The 23,685-nt window shown below is 55.5% G+C and overlaps 1 protein-coding gene across 13 annotated transcripts in view; it reads left to right on the top strand.

Annotated features, from left to right (window-relative positions):
• Window positions 1-158: 158 nt before the first annotated feature.
• Window positions 159-23,685, top strand: part of LOC309820139 (BLOC-1-related complex subunit 8) — a 34,423-nt gene continuing 10,896 nt past the window's right edge. For 2 of the 13 annotated variants that reach the window (XM_082650696.1, XM_082650697.1), the window contains exons 1-2: window positions 13,342-13,403; window positions 13,911-14,159. In XM_082650696.1, coding sequence (XP_082506822.1) covers window positions 14,010-14,159 — 150 coding nt within the window. In that variant the 5' untranslated portion in view covers window positions 13,342-13,403; window positions 13,911-14,009. Of the gene's footprint in view, window positions 632-4,158; window positions 4,272-4,733; window positions 4,799-7,522; window positions 7,634-9,116; window positions 9,193-10,684; window positions 12,075-13,247; window positions 13,308-13,341; window positions 13,404-13,892; window positions 14,160-16,469; window positions 16,602-23,685 lie in introns of those variants that run through there. The other 11 variants (XM_082650693.1, XM_082650700.1, XM_082650692.1 and 8 more) reach the window with 11 other exon arrangements.

Here is a 23,685-nt window from a genome sequence, read left to right as displayed (position 1 = left end):
CTGGGGCAAGAGCTATGGAATTGCGCCTGCGCTTCCTCGTCCCCGCCGCTCGGGAGGGAGCCTAGTAGGAACGGGAGGGGTGGGCGGGGCCTCAGAGGGCTCTGAAGAGTTCCCTGACCTTCTCCTCCCTCACTCCCAATACCACCCACAGGTTTTCCCAGACGGAGTCCCCGTCCATAACAATGTCTCCTGTGCGGTCCTGGGGGCTCAGGAGTGTGTGCAGGGATTTGGTGGCAGCAGAGAGGTACAAGAAGGGAGTTTATACGGCCCGAAGTGGGCACTGTGTGGAGTATTCCCCCAATATGCCCCCGGAAAAGGGGTTCGGTAAAAGAGGGCGCCCTTCCCCTGCCTGAGTGTCCCTCCTGGAGCTTCAAGGGGTTCCCGGCCCCTCTTCACCCACCTGCCGATTGCCTCTTTCCCCAGTTTCTAACTCACAGCCCTTCTCCTGTCTGGGTAGACTAAAGATCGAGGAGGGCAGGCCAATGAGTAGCGGAACTGGAGAAATGCGGTGCCCCAGTTTCCCAGGGATGGTTTAGGCAGCTGTCTCCACCCCAGACTTCCGGTTCCTGTCCTCGAAATAGGGCCGCAGCCACCATGGAGGAACCGGAGATGCAGCTCAAGGGAAAGAAAGGTGGTGTGGGGCCCCGGGCGGGCGGAGGGGTCAGGAACTCGCAAAAGGGCGACCAGACTGGGGGCGGGAGGGGGCCAAGGCGCGGAGGGAGCGTTTGAGAGGTGTGATTGAACTGCCACGAAATCGCGGCTCGGCCGCTGACTAGTTTTGAAACCTTTAGAAAGTCTCTGTGCCTCGATTTTGTCATCTGTAGAATGGAGAGTATAATAGACTCCCTCCCTCCCTCCCCCCATAAAATTGTTGTGATAATTCAGTAACTTGATAAATATTTTTAAATTTTATTTATTTATTTTTGGCTGTGTTGTGTCTTGGTTGCTGTGCGGGCTTTCTCTAGTTGCGGTGAGTGGGGGCTACTCTTACTTGCGGTGCGGAGGCTTCTCACTGCGGTGGCTTCTCTTGTTGCGGAGCACGGGCTCTAGGCGCGCGGGCTTCGGTAGTTGTGGCACACAGGCTCAGTAGTTGTGGCACACAGGTTCAGTAGTTGTGGCTCACGGGCTGTAGAGCGCAGGCTCAGTAGTTGTAAAACCCGTGCTTAGTTGCTCCGCGGCGTGTGGAATCTCCTCCGACCAGGGCTGGGACCCGTGTCTCCGGCATTGGCAAGGGGATTCTTAACCACTGCACCACCAGGGAAGCCCCCCAGGGAAGCCCCCAGTAATCTGATATCTGTAAAGCATTGGAAGAACGCATGGGGCGTGGCAGTTGCTGTGCGTATTGTTTCCTTTGTATTTATGCATTTGCATACGTTTACATCGACTTATCAAATATATGTAAATCACATAGTTACAAATTACAAAATGCCACAAGTTATTTTTAAAGTATAAATGTCTTTGATACTTTATTATATATGTTATTACTAGTTAATTTTTTCTTTTTTTTTTTTTAACAAATTTATTTGTTTATCGTTTGTTTTTGGCTGTGCTACCCAGTTTGTGAAATCTCAGTTCCCCCACCAGGGATTGAACCCCGGGCCACAGCAGTGAAAGCCCGGAATCCTAACCACTAGACTACCAGGCAACTCCCACTAGTTAATTATTTAGAAGTCACAAATACATGTAATTCCATATTCTTCGTATTAGCACTGTGAGGTGTAAGCTACTGTGCTCATTTTCAAAACAAGGAGGCCTAAGAAGGTAAGAGGACACATAGTTTGGAGGTGGCAGGCTGGGCTCTGCCTGAGTCAGGACACCGTGGTGAGCTGGACAAACCCAAACTGGACAGACTCATAGACATCCTCCCTTGACTCCCAGACACACGTGGGTTCTCTCCCTCACAAACTACACTGCCCTGCACAATAGCATAGGGTCCATCTCTGTAACAAACCTTGAGGTGGGTACCTTTATCATTCCATTTTTGTATATGAGGAAACAGGCTCAGAGAAGCCCATGCCCTCACAAATCAAATTTTAGGTAAACATGTAACCTAATAAAGAATGAGAATTTTTACACTTGAAACTAACGCAACATTGTAAATCAACTGTACTCCAATATAAAATTTAAGAAAAAAATAGAGTGAGATTTTAAGCATAAGGGAAATGAACAAAGTGCTGAGGCTGAGAGTGAAGGTGAAGGGACATCTGATTAAGCTTGGTGATTAGGGAAGGCCTTGCCCAGGAGGTGACATTTGAGCTGAGACATGAGGGATTAAGAGAAATGATGGTTGGGGGGGAGGGACGCAATGTCAGTGGTGGGATCAACAGGTATGAGGGCCCTGAGGTGGCAAAGTATTCAGAGCTGTGCTGCAATACAGTAGCTACTGGTCACAGTACTTATGCATATTTAAATTAATTAAAGTTAGATAAAATTTAAAATTCAGTTTCTGAGTCACATCAGTCACATTTCAAGTGTTCAGTAGCCATATGTGACTAGTGGCTACCATATTGGGCAGTATAGATTATAGAAACTTTCCATCATCGCAGAAAGTTCTTTTCAACAGTGCCGAGTGTCCAAGGACCAGCTAGGAGGCCATTGTGCCTGGGGCAGTGGCTGAGGAGGGCAGAGGCGGGTAACAGCAGGTAGAACATACAGGGCCTTAAGGGCCATGTTAAGGAAGGCAGATTTAATTTCTGGCTGATGGGAGTGTTTCAACCAAGGGAAAGACATACCTGATATATTCTTTAGGAGCTCATGCCATCTGTTTTGTGGGGATTGGATTGCTGGCAGGAGTGGGCGCGGGGAGACCAGAGAGCAGCTGAGTTTGGCATCCAGGTGGGAGACAGCTATGTCTGGACCAGTGAGGGCAGTACAGTGTTAAGAATGGGTGAGTTCTGGGGCTTCCCTGGTGGCTCAGTGGTTGAGAGTCCACCTGCCGATGCAGGGGACACGAGTTCGTGCCCCGGTCTGGGAAGATCCCACATGCCGTGGAGCGGCTGGGCGCATGAGCCATGGCCACTGAGCCTGCGCGTCCAGAGCCTGTGCTCCGCAATGGGAGAGGCCACAACGGTGAGAGGCCCACGTAGAGCATAAAAAAAAAAAAGAATGGGTGAGTTCTGAGCTTTGTTTTGCGACAGAACAAGCAGGGTCTGCTCATTGATGGGGTAGGAAGGGCAAGGACAACCAGCTGGCTGCTGTTTGTTGAAGCAGACCCTGGGATGAGGATTTGTGTGTAGTCAACCTACCAAGAGAACCCCACAGAGGAGAGGGGGCAAACAGGACAGAGCCGGGGAGGAAGCTGACCAAGGAGTGACCTCAGGTAAAATCCTGCAGAAAGAAGCCACAGTCTGTTCCCACAGGGGAGCTCACAGGGATGGGTCACACCTCTGAGTTGTTTCGACACACAGCACAGGACATGGGCTTTCCTACCCCTCGGTGGTCAGTCATGGCTGAGAGCCATCCACCCATGTAAACTTCCAGGCACTTTTGGGTCTGGTAGCCAGTGGGCATCTGAAGAAGAATCTTGGATTTTGTCACTGGGGTAAAAGGAATGTGAGTAGATCCGAGCAGGTGGTAGCAGTGTCCACTGTAAGTGGGTTTGGGAAGGGAAAGATCATGAATTCACTGGACACATTAATGTCGTCAAGATTGAAGCCCTGCGCTCTAGAGCCCGCGAGCCACAACTACTGAGCCCACGTGCCACAACTACTGAAGCCCGTGCGCCTAGAGCCCGTGCTCCACAACAAGAGAAGCCACCTCGATGAGAAGCCCGCGCACTACAACGAAGAGTAGCCCCCCTGCTCGCCACAACTAGAGAAAGCCCGCACGCAGCAACGAAGACCCAACACAGCCATAAATACATACATACATACATACATACATACATACATACATACATACATACATTTATTTAAAAAAAAAAGATTAAGGCCCTTTTGTGACTCCCAGATGGAGTTGTTCGGCCCTGCTGTGACCATCTCCTGCAACCCATCACCGGGGCCACAGGTGACCCAGCCACTGGGAGGGACACTGGATACTTCTCTTTACTCTGGCTGGACTCACGGGTTGAGCAACCAGGAGTCTGATGCTTTGTCTCCTTGACCCCCTGTCCCCCCTACCCTCCTGTCCCACTTTGCCGACTGTCGACCCTGGACCCAGTAACAGACAAGTTCACTGAGAGTGTCTACGTCCTGGCCAACGAGCCATCCGTGGCCCTGTACCGGCTGCAGGAGCACGTGCGCCGCTCTCTGCCTGAGCTGGCCCAGCATAAGGTGAGCCGTCCCTGCCCCAGCCACCGACCTCTCCCAGGGTCTGCACCTTGTGAGCTGGGGCCTACTCTGTTGGTGCAGGGGTCAAGGCTGGGACACCAGCAAGGAGGCACATGGTCACCAGCCGAGATAGGGGCTGGGTGGACAGATCTGGGGCAGATTTGGAAGAAGGGAACAGCAGGGTCTGCATTAGTTGTGACCTGTGTGGTGAGAAGGAGGCAGCCGTGTGAGGGGAGGATATGCCAGGCAGAGAGAACAGCCTGCTCAAAGGGCCTGAGCCATAGTCGCCATGTGTTCACAGAAGGCCCAGACTGATGAGGGGTGGGAGTGGCAGGAGGAAAGATCAGGGGCTGGAGGGGGCTGCTCTCTACAGCCATGGGGATTGGTGTTCGGGTGCTCCATCCCAGAGAGCTGGGAGGATGGAGGTCGCAGCCACCCCTGCTAACAGCCCCCAACCCCCTGCAGGCTGACATGCAGCGGTGGGAGGAGCAAAGCCAAGGAGCCATCTACACGGTGGAGTACGCCTGCAGGTGAGCGCCACAGCCTCCGCGCTGCCGCGGTCACCCTGTTATGCCCCGGGTGTTCAGGGGCATGTCAGCCAGCTGCCCGTGAGCCTTGCCCTGCCTGAGTAGAGGCATGCGGATCTGGACTCACCTGGCCACAGGGCAAAATTCCAGCCCAGACCTGTGCTTCTTGCTATTTGCTGGCTTCTTCTGGCCCTCAGCCCCTCCCCATCTGTCACAGGAGGGGCTGATAAGGACTCCAGGAGGTGCCTCAAGGGGCCAATGTTTCCCACCCACAGTTGGGGACCACAGACTGGCTGGTGGGGTGGATGGCAGCTGGGGGGAGGGCCAAAACATGAACATGACTGTTTATTTTTTAATGTTTATTTCTTTTCAATTTTTTATCTTGTGGTTAAGATGCAAATTCATCATCTTAACCATTTTTAAGTGTACAGTTCAGTGGTATTAAATACACTCATAATGCTGTGCAACTATCCCCACCATCCGTCTCCAGAATTCTTTTCATCTTGCAAAACTGCAGCTCTGTCCCCATTAAACACTAACTCCCTGTTTCCCGCCCCCCATTCCTGGCACCCACCATTCTGCTTTCTGTCGAAGAATCTGACTATTCTAGGAACCTCACATAGGTGGAATCATACAGTATTTGTCTTTCTGGGACCAACTTCTTTCACTTACGGTAATGTCTTCAAGGTTCATCCATGTTGTAGCATGTGTCAGAATTTCCTTTTTTAGGGCTGAGTAATATTCTATCATATGGATGGACCACATTTTGTTTATCCATTCATCTGTTGATGGACATCTGGGTTGCTTCCATGTTTTGGCTACTATGAATAAAGCTTCTGTGACCGTGGATATACCATTTATTATTTTTGTTTGTTTAACTTTCTCTAAATATCCAGATTTTTTAACCCCAAGTGAAAGACGTGCCTGAGAATAAAAAGCAGTAGTTGGTGTTTCTTCCCATTGTTGCAGCTTTGCCAGCCTTGCCTCCTGTGCTCCTGTTGGTTCTGTTCCCCATGACTGTATTTCATGACCTGGCTTGTTCCGTTTGCTTTAGGAGTTGGCGACTTTAATTAGGAGTGCTGTTTGCCCCTGGCTTGGGCTGTGGGTTGTTTTGGTGGAGGCTGGATACTCCCCAGCAGCTCTCTTCCGTGGCACTGTGCGGTTTGCCTGCCTGTTTCTGTTGTGTGGGCAAAGGTTCCTTGACAGGAAGTCGTGCTGCTGGGAGTTCTGCCTTCACCAGCCTTGGCCCTTCCGCTGGGACGGGAGGGTGACCCAGACAGATGGCATCTTCCTGAGGATGGTGGTCACAGACACCCTCCTTAGCTCCAGGAAGAGTAGAAAAGAAATGGGAGTTTTTCTCGCAGCTGCTGAATAGTTCCCAGACAGCCCAGAGTTCATCAGAAAGGTCCAGGTTCAAGGAATAACAAATCAGTCTGTACTTTCTCCCAGTTCCTCTAGCCGTGCCATCCAGTGCAGGAGCCCGGATCCCAGGTGGCTGTTTACACTTAAATTTTAATGAAATACAATGGAAGATTCAGCTCCTCAGTCTCATGAACCATATTTCAAGTGCTTAGCAGCCCTAGGCTAGGCAGGGGGCCAGTCTGCTCCGAGCTCTGAGCACTTCTCTTTAGTGAGATGTGAATTTCTCTAATGCTGAAAGACTGTTTCCTTTACGGACATGAAAGTGCCCTTTTAGTTGTCTAAATGCTTTATGCAGCATTAATGGTGTAAAACTGAAAGATGTTAAAATGGTATATTGGTTGGGGTGAACTATTCAGTAGTGAGCTTACGTTAGATAGCTTTTTTTTTTTGCGGTACGCGGGCCTCTCACTGTTGTGGCCTCTCCCGTTGCGGAGCACAGGCTCCGGACGCGCTGGCCCAGCGGCCATGGCTCACGGGCCCAGCCGCTTGACGGCATGTGGGATCTTCCCAGACCAGGGCACGAACCCATGTCCCCTGCATCGGCAGGTGGACGCTCAACCACTGCGCCACCGGGGAAGCCCTAGATAGCTTTTTATCAAGGTGGACGGGCACTAGGAAAGCTGACTACATTTGGTGGTGTCAGATGAGCAAGTTAACGGAGCGGCAACAGCCGACGCTCCCGCCTTTTGATCTCATAGCCATAAGCAGGTCCCTGACTGATAATAAATGGGAGTGATTTCTTTGTCTTTAACAGGACTTTAAAACGACCCTCTTATTTTTACTGCAGGTGTTGTTGCACAGGCAACTTTCTGGCGTTAGCAAGGCCCCACGTGGCTTGGTGAATATGTTCCTGTAGTGCTGTTGGAAGGGACATTTTCATTAGACATCCATCAGTGTAGCTTCAACACCAGAGCTTAGCACCGCTTTGCAGTAGTGCCCCTCTAATGGCGATGAGTCTAAACTCACCTCTAGAGCTTTTCACAGTCCAGTTGACAAGCTTCCTTCAGAGGCAGGAATAGGTTACCTAAGAGGAAAGCAAGATATTTTTGAGGTCACTTTTGCGTGCTTATAGCTTCTTCAAAGCATTAGATAGTCTAGCAGCCGTTAAGCAAAAGTTGCATGTTGCCATCCAGTGCTCTGTTGCATAGGGAAGTCTAATCTTTAAGCCCACAGTGAGCCCTCAGGGAGGCCCATGGAATCCTCCAGGTGCCTGATGAGTGCTGGCCCGCACAGGCATCCGCTGAGCTCTGGTTGGGGGGCAAAGAGAGCGTGGTGCCGCTGACTGGATCCATCCTCCCATTTCAGCGCCGTGAAGAACCTTGTCGACAGCAGCATCTACTTCCGCAGCGTGGAGGGCCTCCTCAAACAGGCCATCAGCATCCGAGACCACATGAACGCCACAGCCCAGGGCCACAGGTAGTTCCTGGGACCGCCCGCCCCTGCTGCTCTCAGCCTCCTTGCTGTAAGGACCTTCGCTGCTCAGCCAGGAACTACCACTTCTCGCTCCTTAGACAACTCCCTCTCTTCATCTCATGGTGGCCAGTGACTTCCTTTCATCCTTTGGCGTCTGTAGTGGGAGAGTTCAGTCACTCGGCACCCAGCTCCTGAGCTCTGCTGTGTGCCTGGCCCTGGGCTGGGTGCTGGGGACACGGTAGTGACCAAGAAAGGTGTGCTCGTGGCCTCACGGGGAGACACACAGCAACCAGGTAAACACGGAACACACAAGAACATTTCAGACACGTGAAGGAGGAAAGGGCTGTGGGGGGCCTCTCTGGGGAGACGGCAGAGGTGTGAGCAGAGGCTTGAACAACCTGCAGACAGAGATGACCCGGGGTTGGTGCTCCAGGCACGTCAGTGGCAGGGCAAAGGCCCGGGGCCTGGTGAGCTGGGTGTGTTGGAGGAACATCTGAGGCGGGTGTGGCTGCAGTGGGTGAGCGAAAGGGAGACGGGTTCGGGGGTGGGCAGGGGCCTCGAGGGCAGCTGGGAGGGTGCCCGGAGCTGAAAGAGGCTTTGAGCCAATGACCAGACGGTCTAAAAATGAAAACTACTTACAGTTCTTACATACCGGGGAGAGAGTTTTTGGAGAAGTAGCTCTTTTTGTTTTGGTTTTCATTATAACTTAATAAACACACATGTAAACACATGCACACGTGCTATAAGCCATCACTCGAGCTTGAGATGTGTCTGGCTCCTTCAGTGTGGGGTTCTGGTATGCCTGTCCCCGACCAGGCACTTAGAAAGAAAAAAAACTGTGTTGCTGCCTGTGATAATTGAGACAAAAGAACTGTCAAAACCAAAAAAGCCTTAAAAACAAAAAACAAGCAACAACAAAAACCAAAAAGGCCTTGCAAATGTGTAAGAAGGGATGTGCAGCAACCTGCCCTCTGAGGGTAGCGTGAGAGGGGTTCATGATGGTTCCCCTGCACCAAATAACCATCTGGCTCTGGCTGCTCTGGCCTGGGTGGGTGACAGCCATTGGGACTGGAGTTCACTGCGTCAAGCCTTGCACAGTGCCATACACACAGTAGGGCCTCAAAAACCATAGCTTTTACTTTTAACTCAGTTTCCCAGCTGCTTCCAGAAGCCCTGCTTCTGCCTGCTGTTGCGAAAATGCACCGTGCTTCTGAAAGGCACCAGTAGCAGCTTGCGTAGTAGCTACTCACCTGCTATTGCGTCTCTTTGCAAGCCCTGGGGGTTTGAAGCTCCCAGTCCTACGTGAGGCCCAGGCACGACCTCTGAAGTGGGTCGCTGGTCCCATTTTTACAGAGGATGCCCTGAAGGCTCAGGCCAGGGGTCTTGGGGGACTGGAGTGTGACCCCAATGCACAATCCAGCCTAGCCGAGCAGGCCTCATGGCCTCTGACCTCAGCCTCATGGACGCTGCACATGTTTTGTTCCAGCCCCGAGGAACCGCCCCCGCCCTCTTCAGCCTGATCCCGGAAGAGACTTGGAGGTGCTTTGGCCCCTCTGACTCAGGTCAGTGCCAAGTGGGGCCAGAAGCCTCTCTGTGCTCCTTGCTCTGAACTAACCCACGTTCTCGGCATCCAAGAACGGACCTACTTGACTAACCACTCGAGTTTTCTCCCTAGGCTTGTAGGGTGGTTTCATCCGTGGGAGGATAGAGGGTAGGGGCACCTGTGCCCTCTGCTGCTCAGGGCTGTTGTCAGCCCATCTCCCTTGTGCTTTCTCTGTCATCTTCCTGCCCCTTATCCAGGCCACAGGCCCTGTCCTGATCCCAAGGACCCCTGCCCCCCAAGACAGAGGGGAGCCCCATTTTCCATACCCTTCCACATGCCAGCTGCTTGCTTTACCCAAACACATTGTCTCAGGCAGAGCCCAGCAGGACTGTTATCCACCCAGCTCTGGAATCTTCATTCTACTGCTGACCTGCTGTGTGACCCTGAGCAAGTCCCTCCTCACTCTGGTCTCTGCTTTTCCCTTCTGTCAGAGTGCTCATTAGGCGCATCTGCATAGAGTGATGTGTATTGTAGCAGTCAGCTACTGCTGCATGACAAACTATCCCAAAACTTAGTGGCTTATGACACCAATCATTCGCCTGCTTACGGTCGTGCAGTTTGGGTTGGACTCAGCCGGGCAGTTTTGCTGGGCCCACCTGGCTGCTACCTGTGGCTCTTGTGGGAGCTTGATGGGGCCAGAGAGTCAGAAGTAGCCTCACATCTGGCCCTTGACCAGTGCTGTCTGCTGCTGGTGGGGAGGGGGGTGTCTGGTCCTCCACGTGGCCTCTCCAGCAGGACAGCCCAAGCTTCTCCTGGTGGTTGGGCGCCCGGTGTGCACGTGTTCATCCAGCCTTCCCTTGCTTCAGTTATGGCTGTCCCATTGGTCAAGGCCAGTCACGTGACCAGGACCAGATGGGCGAGGACTGCAGGAGGGCTTCAGTACTGGGAGGTGTGGTTGACCATCTGAGGAGAGCGTGGCACCAAGAAAGGCCTAGTGTCTTGTTATTCTGTGCTCATGCAGGGCAGACACAGGCAGATTGGAGGTACCCAAGGGACTGACTGTGCCCGCAGCTTGTGTAGCTCTCACAGCCCCCTGCTCATTTGCTGTGATTGTGCTCTGTGCTGTGGAGGTCTTCTCAGAGGGTCAAGGAAGGCATGGCAGGGGACAGGGCCCCCACAACTCCTAGAGCAGCAGCCCCGAGAGCCAAGAGGCAGCAGAGTTCATGGGTGTGCAGTCAGAGTTCTTATCGGGCACTTGCTATGTGACAGGCTTAGCTCTGGGCATCGGGGTGATGAGGAATCCCACAGACTGTGGGGTCACTTGGGGGACATCTGGGAGGGCCTGGAGCAAGAGGGGCTGCCAAGGGGGTCAGCAACCCACCCCATTTCCCCACCCATTGTTGCCCACCAGTCTGGACCCACACCCCAAAATCTCCCCCATCCTATCCCCTGTGCCCTGGTGCCTCCCACCCTCAAGCCTCAAAGATGCTGCCCTCTCCACCCGTCCACAGTCAGTGTGTTTCTCCTGCTCCTGCCTGGAGCCTCCAGGCAAGGCGTGAACATCCTGGGTCATCTGCCGTTTTACTGCTACTGCCGCGCCCCCTCAGAACAAACTGCTCTGTGGCTCCGCCCGATCCCACCTGTGTACCTACAGACCCTGCTCTGCTCCCCAGAATTGCCGCCCCACTCCCTACCTCGGAGCCTCCACTCCCACTTCTCCCCAGACTGCCCCCCCCCAAGGGTTGTAGGTGACCTTCACAGGATCAAGTCCTGGCCTCCCCTGCTTCTCCAGGCCCCGGGCTCTACACACAGCCTCATTTTACAGAAGAGGAAACTGAGGCTCAGAGAGGCGAGTGACTGGAAATGCCAGGATTCACACCCAGACCCTCTAACTCCCAGTGCTTCACCTCTTCCCTCAGCCTTGCCCAGGATTTTCCTCAGACGCCACCTCATCAGGGCTACCCTGCAGCCCTAGGGGTCTCTCAGACCTCGCCTTGACTCACCTCTTGCCCCCCAGCCCAACCAAAGCTTGGACCCTTGGACACAGCCTTGTGGGACTTGGCAGGGACAGAAGACCAAGTAAGTGTGGCCAGCGCATTCCTCTTGCTCTTGCCTGGAGCCTCTGGGCCAGCCATGAATGTCCTGAGACGAGGCTTTGCTGCCTCTGGATTCTTACCCGCCCCCACTGGCCATGGACACAGCCATGGCCCCTCGGACCAGTAACTGCCACCATGACAGTCCTGAACATGCACCTGCTGTGTGCCCAGATCTGTGCTGGAGGCTTCACAAGGGTCATCTTTCATCCTCAGACAGCCCTATCAGGCAGGTGTCACCCAAATGCAGAAGGGAAAAGAGAAGCTCCAAGAGGTGGCATTGTTTGTGCGAGATCACACAGAGAAGAGTAGACCCCGGCCTAGTTTGGTCCCAGCCCTGCCTCTGACATGCTGTGTGACATGGGTCTGGCACCGACCCTCCCTGGTGCTACCTTTCTCCATCTCAACAAGGAAGGCTGGACTGGACCTTCTCTACAGGCTGAGGCAGGCATTCGTGTACCTGCCTGCCTGGACTGCATTCTGCCTCGAGCAGAAATGCCCACCTCAGGCTCAGACCATAAGGAGAAGCCACCCTAACTCCAGGGGTGGATGTGGGACCCTGGCCTGGCTAGTCAGAGCCCCCCATCTCCCAGGTCACAGTGATTGGTTTGAGATGGGCATGCGATCCAATGAGAGATCTTCCCTGAGGATTTTGCTGGAAAAGTACCATCTTCCTTCTGGGGTTGGTGAGCTCGGCAGATGGACCAGGGGACCTGAGAACATTGCCTGGGGCCCTGGATCCAGCTGTACCTGACACTAGAAAATCTCAATTCTTCAGTTTCATGAGTCCCTAAAATTACTGTATTTGCCAAAATTGCTTTGAGTCTGTTTCTGCTGACTTGAGAAGAGCCCACGCTGATCTGATCCCTGCGAATTCCAAGCCTGGGAGATCATGGCCCATGGTTTGTACACCTCCGAGGCCAGCTGTGTGCCAACAAAGTGCCCAGCAAAATGTATAAAGAAGGGCAGAATTGAGTTGTCGAGGTTAGAGCCAGGGTGGGTCCCAGGCTCACTGCTCTGGGAGGATCCCCCAGTTTGGCCCAGAGAAGTGGTTGGGCGAGAGGGGTGGCAAAAGCCAAGGGCACCCTAGGGTAGACAGAGAGGGTCCTGGTGGGGTATCAGGGCTGTGGAGGGGCCTGAGGGCTTGGGAGGAGGTTCAGGAACACAGGAGGTATTAATAATTGCCTCCCACCACCAGGAAACAGGGTCAGCCCTCTCTCACCTCTCCTAGGGTGTACTGGGGGCCTGTGTGCTACCATCATGACTTCCCCCTGCCCCAGCTCAGTTGAGGGGGAGGGAAGAGCCTCAGGTTCACACTGTTTTAGGCCCTGCCTGGTGTGTAACCCCCACAGAATCACCCTCCCTCTCCACCCACTCTGAAGGCACCTCTCGTCCATCTCTCCTCCTGCCATGCAGCCATGTATCCATCATTGACGGTTCTCTCTGAGCTAGGCCCTGCCTGCCCAGGGGATGCCCTGGTGAGCCAGACAGACCAACCCTGGCTCCAGCGCTCAGACCCGCTGGACAGACAGGCAGCTAAGTGAGGTAACTGCATGTATCCCAGAGGCAGCCTTGGATGGCTCAGGCGCTGTGAGTTAGTGGGGGGCAGTCATGAGGTGCCCTAGACCTTCCGAGGGCTCCCTGTCACCCACGGCCCCTGAACATGATCTTAGCCAGTACTCTCAAAGAGGTTTGTGCAGGACTGTGGGTTGTTAGATGCCCCACCACCCCAAATCCTGGGGCTCACGGAGATGCTGGTTATTTGCTCTGCGTGGCCGGCTCGCCTTTCATGCCGGGCGAACGTCCGTCCCCTGCCGGCCGCAAGGGGGCGCAAGAGGCAAAGCCTTGGCCGGGCACTCCGCCACCAAGCTGTTCTTAGCCCCTGATTCAAGCCCCCGTCCCCAGTCTTGGCCGATCCTGAAGGGTGCATCGTGACCCTCCGTCCTTTTTCACTTCATACGTTCTTGCTTCCATTTTCTAGAAAGCGAACTAAGGCTCTGCAAGGCCAGATTACGCAGCAACACCTCGCATCTGCCTCGACGCTCTGGCCGACTTACCCCCTCCCCCCCCCCCCGCCCGGAGTGAAGGGTGTGGGCATGCCCAGACCTAGCTCGCTAAGACTTGCTCCCAGAAATAGGTGGGCAGCCAGGAGAGCGACAGGGAACTCTCCGTGCTACGGGGCATTCAAGTAGGGAGCCTAGCACCCACGGGTGGGGGTAACCTGGAAGGGCTCCCTGGGTTAAGTGTTGGAACTGTCCCCCCCACCCTCCACCAGTCTCCTTCAAATTTGTGGATGGAGTAAAAGGAGGCCCGGGAGGGCGGTGACTTGTCTCCAGTTGGTCCACAGTGGTCAGGATGGGAATCAGAATTGAGTTTTGGCTTTTTGTTCTTAGCCCCTGTTTTTTTTTTTTTTTTTTTTTTTTTTTTTTTGCGGTACGCGGGCCTCTCACTGTTGTGGCCTCTCCCGTTGCGGAGTACAGGCTCCGGACGCGCAGGCTCAGCGGCCATGGCTCACGGGCCCAGCCGCTCCGCGGCATGTGGGATCTTCCCGGACCGGGGCATGAACCCGTGTCCCCTGCATCGGCAGGCGGACTCTCAAACACTGTGCCACCAGGGAAGCCCCAAGTCCTAGTTTTTATTTCAGGCCTGCTCTGTACTCTGAGGGTCCTGCCCCTGGGAAGCCCCTTCCTGGCCCCTGCCTCATCCCCCAGCAAGGCCTCTGGATGCCCCAAGATTGGTCCGCATGCCCCTACGCTACTCAGACCCTCTCCAGGACTCCAGTTCTTCAAGAAACCCATGGAAACACCCCTATTGTGCTACCACAACACACGGCCCAGGCTCCGGGAGACAGAGCTGGACAGAGACATTTCTAAACCACGGGGTCAGCGCTCAGGTAGAAGGAGGGATGGGGGTGTCAGAACAACAGATGGGAGGGGGGATAGGTAAGGCTTTTGGAGGAGGAGGGGGCATTGGAGGCCGACCTTGAAACGCTTCTCCCCCCCCAGAGGAGGGACTACTATTGTCCCCACTTTTCACATGAGCAAACAGGCTCAGAGGGGTGAAGTGACTGGCCTGAGGTCACACAGCGAGTGGGAGTCAGAGCTGGGATGGGAACCCAGGGTCCTCGAACCCTGAAGCCCTACCCATTGGACCACACTGTCCTTGCCATGGAGGATCCTTCAAAGGCTTCCCCTGTTGACATTCTGGGAGAGGATCTGGAGAGGGGGACTTGGGGGGAGCAGCTTCTACACCTCCTCACCTTCCCATCCCTGTCTCTACCTTCCCCGTCTTCCAGGCCCCTTTCCCAGATCTTCCTCTCTGGGCTTTTCCATTCCCTTCTCCCCCGAAATCTCCCTTTCAACCCCCCAACCTCTTACTCCAGCACCTAAGAGTGTCCCCTCATCTGAGAAGACTGAGGTCGAGACTCTTGATTGGCCCAGTGGGGGGTGTGGGTCCACATGGGGTAACACAGCCAGCGATGGGGGAGGGTATAGGACAGGAACAGGGGTAAAGGCAGAAAGAAGGAGCCATTATAGGAAACGGTGTGAATGATAGAAGATGGTATGGACCGGAATGGGAAGGGTGTTTCCACCATGAGTGGTGGAAGGAGACAATGTGGCAGGGGCAGGAACACAGGAGCAAGCCCCAGTGGTGAGGGGGCAAGAGGTGTGGCCCATAGTGGGCAACCCCAGCTGGCCCAGCCTGGGCTGCTCCTAGAGCTGCTCCAGCTGCCGCCCTCACGTAACCAGAGCCTGCTTGTTGCATCAGAGGCAGGCAGGCGGTCTTGGGTAAACAGAGCAGCTCTCGAGGGCCCCAGGCCTCCCCAGCCACCTCCACACTCCCCAAGCCTTGTTCTGTGCCTTTGAGCCCAGGCAGAAGCCCCCAACCTGGCCTAGGCCCTGGTGTGTTCTTGGGACACCTGAGTGTCTGGTGTTGGACACTGAAGGGCAGCAAAGACGGGGTGGGAGAGGCAGGAACCCTGATCCCCACCTTTATGACACAGTGTGAACCCTAGTTTTTTTGGTCCAAAGAGAAATCTATGCCCAGGCTGGGGGTCCAAACTGCCCATGTCACAGATGGGGAAACTGAGGTGTGGGGAGAGGCAGGGTCTCTGTTCCCTTCTTCAGTGTCCCCCACATACTAATATCTCCACATATTCTCCCCTGAGTGGTCCAATCACCTCCTGTTGTCTTCTTAGAAGGTGGACACCAGGCAGCCATTGCAACCCACCTACTCTCCCCTTTCATCTGCCCCAGTGGACCCCCTCCCCCATCTCCAAGCCTCTCTTTGGGTGCCCAGCTCAATCTACTTCCACTCACTGCTCTGGCTTCATCTTCCCCCACCAAAGAATGTTCTGCACTCTTTCTCTGAACCTTTGCAAGTCCTGTTCCCTCTTCTTCTACCAGTGGCAAACTCCTACTCATGCTTCAAGGCCCAGTATAAATGCTCCACCCCTCTTTGGGGGAAGCCCTCCCTGACCCCTCTGGCCCAGTTCTGATCCCACAGGGATAGGGAGTATGTGGTAGCTCTGCCTCCTTCAGACTGGGGGCTTCTCCAGGATTGCGCAGTCAAAAGTCATCTTCATCCTGTAATTCTTTCCACCTCGATTCACTCATTAATCCTGCTCTGATCCCCCTCTGGGCCTGGACCTGTGCTGGGTGGTGCTGGGATCCCAGGGAGGGGGTCCAGTCCTGGAAGCTGACCTTTGAAGTGGAGGAGGGCACCCAGCCACCGAGGGGTCTGTTACCCTCCTGTCGAAGTACGTGGGTCACACATTCAGCTGCAGGAAGCACACAGCTGGGCGAGGTCCCTCAGCGACCCTAGAGCCCCTCTCTGCAGTCCCTCCATTTGGGTGAGAGCAAGGGTCAGGGTTGGCTTCGAGAAAGTCTCGGTGCCTGGGGCCTCAGGTCCCGGGTCGGAGTTACATTTCACTCAGTTTGAAGTTAGTCCAGAGTAGGAGATAGCAGGGGGTTACAGACAGGGTCCGAATTAGGGTCAGGCTCAGCAGGTCAGGGTCGCCCACTGACATCGGGGGAAGCCTGGCAGGTCTGAACCAGCTCCCTCCCGGGCCCCCCTCCCTCATTATACTATTCCCCACCTCAGAGTCTTCCCGCGTCTGAGTCCCGGGCCCCAGAACTCCCGGGACCCGGCCACGCCCGAGTGCCCGTCCATCGCAGCCCGTGGCACGCCCTCTATGCAAATTTAAGCCCCGCCCAATCAGCTCCCGGGGGCGGGGCCGCCCACTCCGAAGGCCTCTGCGGCTGCCGGGCGCTCGGGGTTCTGAGCTGCTTCCTCCAGGTCGGTGCGCGAGCGTCCAAGGGTCCAGGTGTAGCAGGTGCGTGTTGCGTTGGGCCGAGGTTTTTGCGGTGTCCTTTGAATGGCATCTGTGGGCTGGGTTGAGTTTGAAAGTCCGAATGTCCTGCTGTACGAGGGAGAGTTGTGTCTAAGAGGTGTGCAGTCCTAAGATTGTGAGTTTGAGAGGTTATGTGTCCTGGATTTGTGTGTCCAAAGGGTATGTGTCCAAGGGGTGTGAGTCTGAGGGTTGTGTTCGGGGGGTGGGGCGGTCAAGGGTTGTGGTTCTGAGAGGTTGTGTGTCTGAAAGGGTGAGTGTCCCAGGGGTTGCATGTCTAGGAGTTATGTCTGAAGGAGTGTGTGTCATGTCTGAGGGGTTGTGTGTCCAAAAGGCATGTGTCTGAGGGTTGTGTCAGTTGGGGAATTGTGAGTCCAAAGTTGTGGTGCCATGAGCCCCTGGTATGCGACTGTGAGTTACAGTGGTCCCCTTTCCTGGGTCACATCCCTTTGTGCATCCTGGAGCCCCCTGTGCACAACCATGACCCCATGCCTTCCTGCTGTCGGTGTGCCCTTGTGTGTCGCGGCCCCAGACCTGCAAGTGGCATGACATCCACGTGTGCCTGTGACCGCCATGACCCTCATCCACCCCATGGGGTTTGCACCTCATGCAGTGAACGTGGGGCCTCAGCTGGGCCCACAGGATGCCTTTGTGGCTGAGGGCAGGATGGTGGGCCCAGACCCCTGAGTGGTGCACCATAGCTGCCTGGGCCACTTCCTCCCCGTGCCTCAGTGTCCCATCTGGGCCATGGGTATAGGAAGGATAGTCACAGCCCTCCGAGGTTGTCAGCACATGACAAGCCCGTGGCTGCATTACTTTCATGGTCCCCACCCTCTGCCTCTCTCAGGGTCCAGGGCAGCAGACGTTGCCAACTGGGGTCCCCGGCTATTCCCAGTCCCCAAGCTGCAGACCCAAGAAGTCAGAAATAGCTGAGGCCTTCTGCCTGACCAGCTGAGAATCCTCACTGGGGAAGGTCAGGACCTCTGGATCTTTGGCGTCGGGGATGAGAACTTTCAGGCTCTTGGGGTGAAGGAAACGGGGTTCAAAAAAGTATTTAGACTCAGAAGGACAAGTGTATGGGGTTTGATTTCAAAGGTCAAAGGAGCTTTGGGAGAAGTCAGCCTTGCTCCCTCCTGTCCCCATACCTGCCTTCCACTACCTATCTGAGTCCAGGAGTGAATCTTGGCCTCCAGGGAATGGAATTTTGGGACATTTAGAGTCCTGGGGTCTCACCTGCGAGAGCTGGGAACTCGCTATCTGGTCTGAAGCTGCCACTTTGCAGGAGGGAAGACTGAGGCCAGGTGGAAACACGCAGGCCCCTCAGAGAAAGGACGGGCTCAAGGCTGCCCCTCAGCCCCTAGGAGAACTAAAGCCAGGAGTGAGGGGCCCCAGCTTCCTCTCTCCTCTCTGTGTGACCTCAGACAAATCGCTACCCCTTTCTGACCCTGTGACCTGAGCAATTTGAGCCCGATCTTACTTCCCATCTCCAACTAATGATTGATTTCATTAAATCATTACCCAACCAGGCAGACATCTAGAAAATGCAAATTAGAGGAGAAAGGGAATTAAAATCATTTGTCACCCCAACTCAGATGCAATGAGTATAGACATGTTGGGGGTCTGACCTTCTGGAATATTAGAGGCACATATGCACCTGGAGACAGATGTCATTTGTCAGAGAGTATTTATCACACTCCTGGGATCCCATGTGGGGTTGGAGAGGTCACCCCAGCCCAGGCCCATGAATCCGAGTGGGGTGTACACAGTGGTTGGGTCCCATTTCTCAGCCTCCCAAAGGTCCTCGCTGAGCCTGCATCTTGTGGGGGGGGGGGGCTTGTGAGGCTGCTCACTGGCCCCAGGGAACTCAGGAATGAGTGTCTCAGATCCCACTGGTGCCCAGGCCCACTTCCCAGACTGGGTCGGCGAGGGTGAATTTGGGGCACGGCCGGAGAACCCTGTGGTATAAGCCCACGCTTGAGCGAGGATCTGGGGTCCCACCGTGTGGCCCTGGGAAGGAGCCTGCTTCCTCCTGTATAAAACAGGGCAGCCGTCTCCGCTTCACTGGGCTATCTGAGTCAAGCTGGTCCTGCGTGTAAATGAGGGGGAGCATGGGCCCGGGCAGACAGCAGGCACTCAGTAACAGGAGGGGCCCTCCGAACTATGACCGAGTGGACGTGCCTGTGAGCCCCATCCAGGCCCACCCGCACCCCACCCTCTGCCAGGGGCCAAGCAAGCCTCAGGCCTGTCAGCTTTCCTGTCCTGATCTCCAGGTTCAGGTTCACCAGAGGTTGAGGTGGGGTCCTCGGAAGGGAACAGTCCAGGCAAGTTGTGTTAATGAGTCACTGCTGTGGGCACAGGCCTGCCTCTGTCCAGTTTCCACAATCAGAGCCCCGACCCTCTCCCACTGGACGCTGTCCTGGCCTCCTGCTCCCAAAGGACTTCTCACCACAGCAGCCACGGAGTCTGCTGAAAATCCTGAACTGCACCGCAGCCACCCCCCACCCCCGTTCATACACCCTCCATGACTCTCCATTGCTCTACAGCCCACTCTTTCACCCTGATCCCCAAGGCCCCTTGCAGCCTCCCTGCCCTCTTCTGTCTCCAGATGCCCCTTGCTCACCCATACCTGGCAACACCATCCACGCCTGCACCTGGAACCCACCCAGCACATTCCCACCTCAGGACCTTTGCACCTGCCATTCCTTCCACCAGGCAGTCTCTCACCCACACCCCTTAATGGCTGGTGTCCTCTAGTCCTTGAGATCCCCTTTTCAAAAAGTCCCTTCTGGCCCATCTTTCCAAAGCATCCCCCTCCCCTGCCACCTCCCCCACTGCCTCCCCGTATAGCTGTGGTCCCCAACCTTTTTGGCATCAGGGACCGGTTTCATGGAAGACAATTTTTCCACAGACTGGGGGCAGGGGGCATGGTTCAGGTGGTAATGTGAGAGATGGGGAGCGGCAGATGAAGCTTCGCTTGTTCGCCCTCCACTCCCCTCCTGCTGTGCAGCAGGGTTCCTAAGAGGCTGCAAATGGTAGCGGTCCACAGCCCGGGAGTTGGGGACCCCTGCCCTATAGAATTTCATTGGTGAGGGCTCTGTCCCTGACAGTTTACGCGTCTGTCGTCTCCCCCACCCGACTGGGCAATGGGAAAGGTCAGACGGGTCTGTCCACTCCCTGCCCTTGCGTCCCTGGCACCTTGGTCAGCTCCCAGACATTTCTTGGGGAAGAAAGTGGGGACCAGGGATGCCTCAAAGGCCCCATCTTGGGTTCCCCACTGGCTGCGTCTTGGGCCTGCTGGGCTATGGGCTGAGTGTCTTCCTCTCAGCTCTGACAGATGTGCTAATTTCCCAAGCTGGGAGGTCTGGGCCTCTGGGGATGAATTTCTGGGGCCCTACGGGGAGATCTTTCTTTGGAACAAAGAAAGAGAAGCCTCGGGTTGTTCCTGCAGCTGCCACCACAGCTTAGGGGACATCTTTGGGGGCCTTCAGTGGCCGAGGGCTCTGACCTGTGTGAGATAGCAGAGTTGGGTTCTGAATGTATGGTCTCTCTCAGCGCCAGGGGTAGGAGTCCCAAGCCCCACGGGAGGTGGGATGGGGCACGTCTCCATTTGCAGTGGCCATGACAGAGAAAATGGCCTTCCTGGCAGGACCTTCAGTGGACAGTGAGGGCAGCCAGGTTCTGCATGACCCCGGGACATAGTTTTCTTCCACGCGGGCACTGGAACCTTCAGAGGGTCAGCCCCTTGGCCTGAGAGAAGCATGAGCACCATCCAGTGGGCTGTCGTGCTGTGGGCTGTTTAGAGAGGAGTGGGGGAGCAGGGGCCCCCTCAAACTGGCGGCCTGTGGGCCAGATGGGACCTCAAATTTGTTTTGTGAACCATGAGGCATTTAAAAGAAAACGGAACCCGTTGCTGATGTTTCTTCCGTTTGTTAAGCAGTTGTTTGCTCATTCATTCAAGGAAGGGTGATTGCGGACCTACTGTGTGCCGGGCATTGGGAAGGCTCCATCCTTGCCCTCGTGGAACGGACGTCTTAGTGGGGCAACAGGATCATCAAAGAAAGTAACAAAGAAGCACCAAAAATATCTGGTAGGACTAAGTGACACAGGGAAAGAGAAATCTGGTCCGGGGAAATTAGCACCTCTAGAAAGAGAGATTTCTGCCCAGGCTTGAAGGACGTGTAGCAGCCTCTCAGACCTGGGTAAGTCTGAGAAGGGCGTTCCGGGCAGAGGGCACAGCGGGGGCAAAAGCCTGGCAATGGGAAAGTGGCAGGTCTGTCTGGGGCTGGTGTTTCAGGTGCCTGGAAAGGGGCGGAAGGCGAGCTGGGAATCTGCTGGTAGATGAGGCCTGTCTAAAGTAGAGGGACATGTGGGTGAGTGCCTGAGGTGCCCCCAGGGCCCATTGTACAAATGGGGAAACTGAGGCTTGGAGCATGTCAGGCAATGAGTGTACAGTGGAGTCGATACCCCCATCTGGCTGTGCCCATAGCCACAGCCAGGCCATCATACCTCTTAGCTCATGGAGCAGGCCTGGGGAGGGGTCTGTGGAGGTGGGTCTGAGGGTCCCCCACGGGGCCTCCATTTCCCCATGAGTGCCAGAGAGGTCTATAAACAAAGGGACCCCCGCAAAGGGCCTCCTCCAGCTGGAACATTCTGGGATTCAGAGCCACACGTGGGTAACACACCCCACCCTCAGACCCCCACAGTCCCCAGAAATACCCCAAAGACCCCCTCAACCCCCTGCCACCTTGCACCAGCATAGCTTGTGTCCCCCAGGCAGTGTCCGTACGTGCGATCCCTGAGATCTTCACACCCCACCCTCAGAACCCCCAGCCCCGAACCCACATCTCTCCCCTGGGGGGTGCTCCCACCCTGCCTCAGGAAGCCAGAGGGTGGGCGATACCCCTGCAGGGGATAGAGGCCCTGTCTGTGTCTGGGGGCCTGCTTATAATGGGGGACTAGCATGGATTTGGGGAGTCTACATGTGTTTGGGGAGCTCTGTGTGTGTCTAGGAGGGTTGCATGTTGTTGGGGGTCGTGTGTTTGGGGGCGTCTGCATATATTGGGGGGTTTGTGTACATTCGAGGGATCGGCAGGTGTTGGGGGACGCTGTGTGTGTCTGAGGGGTCTGCATGTAGTTGGGCATCTGCGTGTGCAGAGGCCTCTGTGTGTGTTTGGGGGATGTGTGTGTTTGGCAAGCCGTGTGGGTTTGGGAGGGGTCTGCATGTATTGTGGACTGCATGTGTTTTGGGGACTTATGTATGTGGGTGTTGGGGGTGATTCATGTGTTTGGGGGGTCTCCCTGCGAGGGGAATCTCCCAACCCCCCAATCTGTACGTAGGAGGAAAGAGCTTTCTCCCTGACCCCCTGTCCCCAGCACCCTTCCTGGGTCTGCCCGGGGCCCTCACTCTGAGCTGGGCACCCCAGGGCTGAGGAGAGGTGACCCCAAGGCCTTCTGGGAGGGGTCAGGCCCAGTGATGGCAAAAGCTGCCTGCATAGAGAAAGAGGGCGATATTATCTCCAGAGAGCCCCCCAACTCAGGGAGGTGTCGCCGACTCTCCCCATCTTCTGGGGTAGGAAGCTGAGGCCCAGAGAAGTTTGGTTGCACAGTAGTCACTGCTAGAGCCCGCCTTCTCCCCAGGGCAGGTGAGGGACTCCAGGGGCTGTTGTGGGCTGAGCCAGCCCCTAGGTCACCCACAGTGCCCCCCCCCCCACTACCTGGGCCACCAACTCCCCAGGCTCCCAAGGGAGGAGGCGGCCCAGGGCCCCGGCTCGGGGAGGAGGGGTGTCTCCAGCAGCTGGGGTGGGAGCCACTGGAGCCCTCAAGAGAGGGGAGGGGGGGTCCCGACTTTCCAAGGGGCTCTTCCTGTCGCCTGTAATGAGGTACTTGGGGAGCAGGTGATGAAACCACCGCCTGGGTTGCGTGAGGCAGGGCCACCGGCCTGATTTGCTGCAGGGCCCAGGAGCAGCGCCCCCTCCCCGCTTCGCCGAGTCCCGCGGGCCCTCATCTCCCCCAGGCCACCCACCTGCCTCTCACTTCTCCTTTCCTCCTCTCCTTTCCTCGCCGGCCTGGGTCCCCCACCAAACTGAGGCCTCTGAGCTCAAGGGTCTGGCAGCGTGACTTTGCCACTTGTCCCTCCATTAAAGACCCACTGGGAGGCAAGAAGGGGAACTTGCCTCTTCCTGATCTTTTCTCTCAAACCTCACTGCAAAGCCTTTGATATCAGGATTCTGTGACCCATTTTATGGGGGAGGAAGTAGGGGTCTGATGTCTCCCAGCGTGTCACAGTAAGTGTCACTGTGGTCTTGCAAGATGGCACGCTGACTCAGCATCCCCAGTTCCAAGGCCCCTCTTCCTTCTGGCTTCTGGGAGGCCAGAAGCCAAGGTTGATAGATCCCTCCACTGCCCCCTCCTCCCCAGCTGGTGGGAGAAGAATTCTCCCTCCCATTTACAGGTGAGAAAACTGAGTCCTTCCACAGGGAGAGGCCAGCAGTGAAGGGTCAGTGGGAGGGTGGGATTCCTTCCAGACCCCCATCTCCATCACCAGGGAGCTAAGAGACCTCGTAGAGAGAGATGACAGTCATGGCCTGAAGGACTGCAGCGGTGTTTGTTGATGGACTTAGTGACCACAGGTATCACCTTAGAGGGTTTATGATGCTCCAGGCACTCATGAAATCTTCCTTTGTACCCCTAGTTCCCCCCTCCAGAACAACACTCAGGCCTGAGGCCCCAGGCCCCCTCCCAACCCCAGGCATATGCCACCAGCACATCCTGTCCCCTTGGTCGCCAAACAATCCATCCTCTTCTGCCTACCTGCAGCCCCCGTCCCAGTTCAGGCCCCACATCTCCCACCTAGACACCTGCCCCAGCCTCTCCCGGCCACCTTGCTCCTGCGCAGACAGATGCTGTTTCTCATGGCAGCCATGACTAGGGACAAGGTTTGTTCTGGGTTTTGTTTTGGTTTTTGTTTTTTTGGCCGCGCCGCACAGCATGTGAGATCTTAGTTCCCAGACCAGGGATCGAACCCATGCCCCCTATAATGGAAACATAGAGTCTTAACCACTGGACGTTC

The sequence above is a fragment of the Grampus griseus genome, assembly GCF_964374135.1.
Source record: "Grampus griseus genome assembly, chromosome: 3".
NCBI classification, from domain to species: Eukaryota; Metazoa; Chordata; class Mammalia; order Artiodactyla; family Delphinidae; genus Grampus; species Grampus griseus.
Note: the sequence above shows the minus strand (reverse complement) of the source record. Positions and strands in the feature narration are given on the sequence as shown.